Raw genomic sequence first — 6,632 nt, 5'->3', positions numbered from 1 at the left:
TTTGCTTAGGTTCTTTGGTTGCATTAGACTATTGTTGTGGCCTATTTATTTGGTTAGGTTCTTTGGTTGCATTAGACTATTGTTGTGCTCTTCGTCACTTGTCATTTCTGACCATTCTCACGGATGGATCTCTGACTCTTGCACGTAGTTTTATTTTATTTTATTTATTAAATAAGGTAGATTCAATTCTTTTGGCTCGAGTAAACCCATGGTCAAACTGATAAGCTACCAAGCTTGAGCTGAACCCATACAGTTGATGCTCGAAACTTGACTTGTATACTGATGCTCAATAATCGACTCGAGATCATGCTCGAGTTTAATAAGCTAGAATACCATTACTTGGGATCATGTTAGCTATCACTACTGGTGAGCAGGCCAAAGAAAGTCATTTCAACGATTTAAGTGTTTACTTTACAACTACTAAATTTTTCTAAACAAACATAAGAAGCTTGATTAAGTTTGATTAGACTCATTACTTGAATATTAACGAGCTCGAGCTTGACTCTACCAGTCAAGTAACTAACTCAAGGCCGAGTCGAAATTAGGCAAGTCAATCTTGAGCAATCATCGAATCAGGACCCAGGCACTTGTGAGTTACTGGACTCCTTTACACCTCTTGTGTCCTACAAGCTTCTGGACAAGGTGTTCCCTTAAAGGAACATGCAAAAAGTGTTACCGACCATATGCCTTAAAAACTGTACAGCTTTCTCAGAGCACTTGAGTAACCTCACCCAGTCACAGCAGCGCCCTCGGTCAACACCTCGTGACAGCTAATGAATTCCGCAGTTGGTTCAACTTTTTCTAGAAAACCAGTGTGAACCCACCAGAGTCACGGCAATTGACAATGTTGATTCAAGGCTTTCAAACACAGATTGCAGTCAAAGATGCACAAAGATCACGGCAAAGCAGGAAGTCAGAACAACGCATGCGTTAAAACATTCTTCGATGCTGCTGCTGCAGATGAAGATGCACAATAATAAACATACTATTCCATGCCAGATTTCAAAGTCTCCCAATTATTTTCCCCAAGCTCACGGCTTATATGTGTTCTGTGTTCAATTTACATGTCCGAACAATAGTTTTCTTCTTGCATTTACCAGGACAAAGACACGTGATAGCCTCTGTTAACAATGTTAATCTTTTTATTCCAAGACAAGATTTGGGACAACTCCGCAACAATACGCTCAATTCGACTGCAGAATCTAAAGCAGCACATGCACTTCCTAGTCTGTGCCAGAACAAAATAATGAAAGGATAGACAGGAAGACACAATTTCTTTACAATGCTGTGCTAACCAAAAGTTAGGACACTTCCCCTAGCTTCTCAGAGTCAAGGATGTCAAAAGGCTACTTTAACCCGCAGAGTGCCAGCTAATTTTTGATATCACAATGCAATACTGCAGGCATTGAGAAAGAATTGCATGCTAATGGAAGGAGACATGTCAGCTTAATGATTTCACATATCAACCAAAGAAAAAATGGAATCAGATCATTCGTAAAATTTGACAATATATATTGACCATACCACCTAAGCTAATTACAATGGCACATGCCAAAGAAGTTCATTGTTTGTCCACAATAACTTGAATTTATAACTGAAATAGAATTGTCATCTGTGAGTACCATTGAGTAGAACGTGTGTTTTCAGAAGGTGGCTAGTCAATCGACTTTACTTGTTTTAACAAGAATTTAAAAACCAAGAACGAAGCAAACCTCCAAGAGGAGCGATGCATATTGTTTTCATCACTGTTCCTGTCCGCTTGGTCAACAGTTCCATTTCTGAAAGCTGCTTGTGGACATATAGGACGAAAGCAGTGACCAAGTTGGTGGCCTTCTCTATACCCTCTTTTCCTTTTATTCACTCATCTGGTTATTATTGGGGATCTTCCGTAAGCCAAGACTTATAGCAGAAGGGCATCAACATTCCGTTTCCCCTCTGGTCCCTTCGTATACCATGAAGACACATAGTCCCCATACACAACTTCGCGATATCGGGAGGGGAAGAGTCGCTCACCAGCTCGGAAACAGGGGATATCTTCCTTGCCTTCGAAGGATCATGAAATGTTGCAATTGAAAGCCGTGCCCTGCTCGCATTTGTTATTGCCCGATGTTCTGCACTCCTATAGATTCCATTGGTCATAATCTGAAACATAAGACAATCCAATCAGAACTCCAAGGAGTAACTCCAACTTATCATTTGCTAGACTAAGAAATGAAGTGAAATTTTGGGTAATAAACTCAGGTATCAATAGTTGTCTTATTGGGTTGTGTTGTGGTAAGCTCATACACTGGGTACAACTCAGGTATCAATAATAAAGAGATGTCAATCAAACACCAACTAACGACAAAGTACTGTACTGAAGGGATGCATGAAAGAGCAATTATCACAAAAAAACAGCTTCATATATGCATATACAAACCATAAAGTTGGGAGAAACTTGCATTGTCTGGCAGATTTTCTCTCCTCTCATGTCTTCATACAACGAGGACAATATAAGTAATGTAGCTACTTCTTTGATATATCCAGTACACATTAAAAAAACTCCACAACTAGAGGCAAAAGACAATACAACCCCATCTTTTTTAGGAGATCAATGTCAAGAACAGTGTGTTCAAGTTTCAGACTCCCCAAACCAATCAGGTAACACAGTGTAACAGGATTCAATCTTTTTCTTTGCTTTTTTGGGCAAGTGAAATTGGATGCAATCTTTAAAGGTACCAAAAGTTACCTAGACCAACTACAGAAAGTTACGTAGACCGCTAACTTCACTTGACAAGGAATTGAATCATCAAGCAAATGCTAAGGAATCAAGCAATCGCTGCAACTTTGGTTTAGCAGTTAGGAGGTTTTGGAGAAACAGAAAAAAAACGCTTAAGAATTTATTTTCTTCTTAAGCAGTTCAAAATGAATAAGAAGTTTCTGAATTTGCATCCTGAAATCAGTCAAAAAGTATTTAAATACCTTTACTTGACAAAAATGATTTGCCCCGATCATGAAATTCCAACATCAATCCATTAATATGAACCAAAAGATACATGTAAGCACTAAGCAAGAAGATTATACTGATATTAGCATAGAAAAATAAAAAGTAGATAGAAGTATCAATTACAGGCAGAGCATTAATCTACATTTTTTATCATAAATAATTATGGTTCAAAGTCAATGGGAAACATAATTTCAGTGTAATTGGAAGATAAGTTCAACAAACATTAGTTGATATGCTAAGTACAATGGTCAAATAATCAGCAGTGCACTTGCTCATAGAAAGAAAAAGAAAAAGGAAATGTGTTGAGGTGTAGAAGAGATGATTTACATAGGACATGAACACATGTACTAGAGTGTGTGGTTTCATAATTCAGCACAAATATGACTCCTCATGGTGCTCCCCATTTTCCCTCTGCACTTCTGGGAGAAAAGTGCCCCTCCTCTACTTCATGAAGGGAGGGAGCTGCAGGGTCTTTGATAAAGTCAAAGCCCAAAAAACATTGACTAAAAACCTAGCGAAAAGGGCCTGTTCTATATGTTGGAAGAACGAAAGCTCCTGGGTCACATACCACAGTCGGTGGCCAATGGCTTTTTGATAATGTTGAATACAAATCAATTTGCTACATTTCAAATTCCCAGAGGAAACCAAACTGATGCCTTACAACTCACAGAAAAACATGAGCTCAATTACTTTTAGAGCAATCCAAAGATAGTGTTTGCTTGAACATGCACAGCAGTTTTAATTGAGATTACTCCTAGAAAAAAAATTTCTCTGCTGTTCATCTCACCCCAAGGACTTTGGCACATTTCTTCCCATAAGGAATCAAATTGAATAAACCTCAACTCCTCTTGTTAAAGGAGAATGATGTGGCTTGAATTCAGAGTCCAGATTTGGGCGATGTGGCATGCTAGGATGAAGTAAAGGAACGACACAGATGGGTAGAGACTATCATTTGGTACAATGGTAACAAGCATCTACAGTGCCTATAACATATCACAACATAAGTCAATGAGCTTAAATGTCATCATGTGCTGCTCTTGAATCAATGCTTTAGATTGTTCAAAACAGCACGGAGAATCAAGCAATGCAGTGACAACAAAAATTCAAGAGAAAAGGCAAAACCTCAGTTTGATCAGCCAAAAGGACAACAATGGCATTTGACAACGGCTCAACTGTGATCCATTCCCTGTCCTTCAAAACCTGAAGTCCCCCAACATCATCCTGGATCAAAAGGGTGATTGCGCCCATATCAGAGTGCGCTTGCAGACCAAGAGTCACGTCTGGTTGCGGGCATGGAGGGTAATAGCTAATTGTGATGTTCTGGTAGAACTCCCCCACCCAACGCTCGATGCACGAAGTTGGCAATCCCAAACTCTCTGAAATTAGGCCCAGTAGCTGCTTCGCCAGCAATCCCATTCGATCACTGTACTCAGCCATAACTTGTCTGCCCGAACAAATACCCAACAAAACAACCCATCATCTTCTAACACTCATTACACTACTCCACTAATAATCAGTCCTCGAATTACAACACCCAACGACAGACATTTCGCAAGATTTCCTTCTTAGACCGAACCCTTTACCGAGAATCGACAAAACCAGACTCACTCAAACCAATGAAATTCGAAAACGATATCAAGAACCTGTAATCAGGAGGCGAACTGGGCCAGCGAGAGGGGTCGCGACGAGAGAGAGGCAGAGTGTGGTGATCGAAGTAGTCCCTCCAGTCCAGCACCGAGTCGTCGTTCTCGAGCATCCGGCTTCCGTACCCCTCCGTCGCGGACGAGCTCGGGTCACAAGCGTACGCGAGCTTCTCGTCCATGGGGACATCCCCGAAGAAGGACGAGCCCACGGCGCGGGCGCGGTCGAGGAGCCAGCTGGGGACTCCGTGGTTGGTGACGTGGAAGGCCCCCCAATCCCTGCAAGCCCGCCCGATCTCGGCCCGGACCCGGTCCCGGTGGGTCGGATCGAGTCCGGACAGGTCGATCGCGGGAATCCTGGCGGCGGCCCGAGCGGGAGAGGGAGAGGGAGAGGGAGAGGGCGAGGAGCAAAAGGGTCGGGTTTGAGGGGGTTGGATGTATTGGGGAGGGACTTGGGGCGGGTTGGACCGGGCGATGGCTTGGACCCTCGCGGCGGTTGCTTTCTCTACTTCCGCCATCGATGCTATGGCTTGCTTGTGCTCTTGAGACTCCGTGAGACAGAGAGAGAGAGAGAGAGAGATGCCCAGAGACGAGCGAGTAGCCGATTCGAGATTTTATTTTCTATTTGTCACGGTTATTTTAATTTTGTAATTTTTTGTTATAAATGTATCAGTTTAAAATTTTTTACAATAAAAAAAATTAGTTTCAGTTGAATTTACTACAAGTATATTAGTTTATAGTTTTTTTTATATTAATCCTTAATTTTTTAACCACAAAAATCTCAAATTAACACATTTGTGACAAATTTATTCTCCTTTAACCATTTGTATGCTTTTATTATTCACCACTCCTTTAAAAAAATTATTGTGTAAGCTATAAAGAAGAGTAAATTCTTTTGTTACTTAATCAATGCAAGAAATTTTATGGAAGAAGCTTTTTTATTATTACTTTTTTTAAGTCAAAAATTATTATTCCAATTTATTAGGTGCATTCACAATATATTATAAGTAAAATAATTTTTCATTTCATAATTCACTCTACGTTGAGGTCAATTCCTTCTCTCACTAGGGGAATATCTCATTATTTTGTGATTTTTGTTGATGATCATTCTCGTTATACATGACTCTATCTTATAAAAAATTAATTTGAACTTGCTCATATAGATCATGATTTTGTTACCATGATCAAAAAATGATTTTTTAGAGACATCAAATTTTTTCGTACTAATAATGCAATGGAATATAGAGATACAAAATTTATTAGAATTATTTTTGAAGATGGTACTATCATTCATCATTCTTATCTAGGAACTTCCCAATAAAATACTCAAGGAGAGCATCAACTTAGTCACATCTTAGATGTTCTACGCACTTGCTTAATCTCAGCCTCTTGTCCTAGCTAATGTATCAATCATATTCCGTCACTAATTGCAAGTAACATGTCCTCTTATGAGCACTCGTGTGGCAATGTTCCTAATGACAATTTTTTTCAAGTCTTTAGCAATACTTATTTTGTCCAGCTCCTTCCAAATGAATCCAAGAATTTAGAACCCCATACTCATTTATGTTGGTTTCCTTGTACATGGCATTGAGTACAAATGATATAGATATTGAGATCTTATTTCTGATCGTCTACTTGCATCTCGTCATATTACCTCTTAGGAATATAATATGTTCTCATCTCTTCATCCTTTCGAGTCATTTCCTACTATTCACTTATTTACCAATCTTTCAATGGATTTATTTCCTAAAGATGACACACTTGACTCTTCCTCTTCAAAGTTGTCTTCTCCTAATATAGAAGTAGGTACCTTGGTGATCTCACATTGGCAGCTCATAACATGTTTGTGCCACCTACAAATTCTCCGCCCTTAGTCATTTCCTCTTTTCTTGTTCTATGTTCCATTCATGTAAATCAGCCTTCTATTCAATATCGTGATTTCCATTGTTATTCTACCATTACATCTTTTCACGAGCCTTGCACATATAAAAAAGCTCGTATCCTCT

General features: G+C 39.6%; 1 protein-coding gene across 1 annotated transcript; it reads right to left on the bottom strand.

The window, feature by feature from the left end:
- Positions 1-1,441: 1,441 nt before the first annotated feature.
- LOC104427676 (probable 2-oxoglutarate-dependent dioxygenase ANS) lies at positions 1,442-5,235 on the bottom strand. Its single transcript, XM_010040736.3, is given in 4 exon segments — positions 1,442-1,992; positions 1,995-2,142; positions 4,109-4,430; positions 4,630-5,235. Coding segments are annotated over 4 exon segments (1,077 nt in total). The 5' UTR covers positions 5,145-5,235; the 3' UTR covers positions 1,442-1,900.
- Positions 5,236-6,632: the final 1,397 nt, after the last annotated feature.

This window comes from Eucalyptus grandis, chromosome 2 (genome assembly GCF_016545825.1).
Source record: "Eucalyptus grandis isolate ANBG69807.140 chromosome 2, ASM1654582v1, whole genome shotgun sequence".
NCBI lineage: Eukaryota > Viridiplantae > Streptophyta > Magnoliopsida > Myrtales > Myrtaceae > Eucalyptus > Eucalyptus grandis.
Note: the sequence above shows the minus strand (reverse complement) of the source record. Positions and strands in the feature narration are given on the sequence as shown.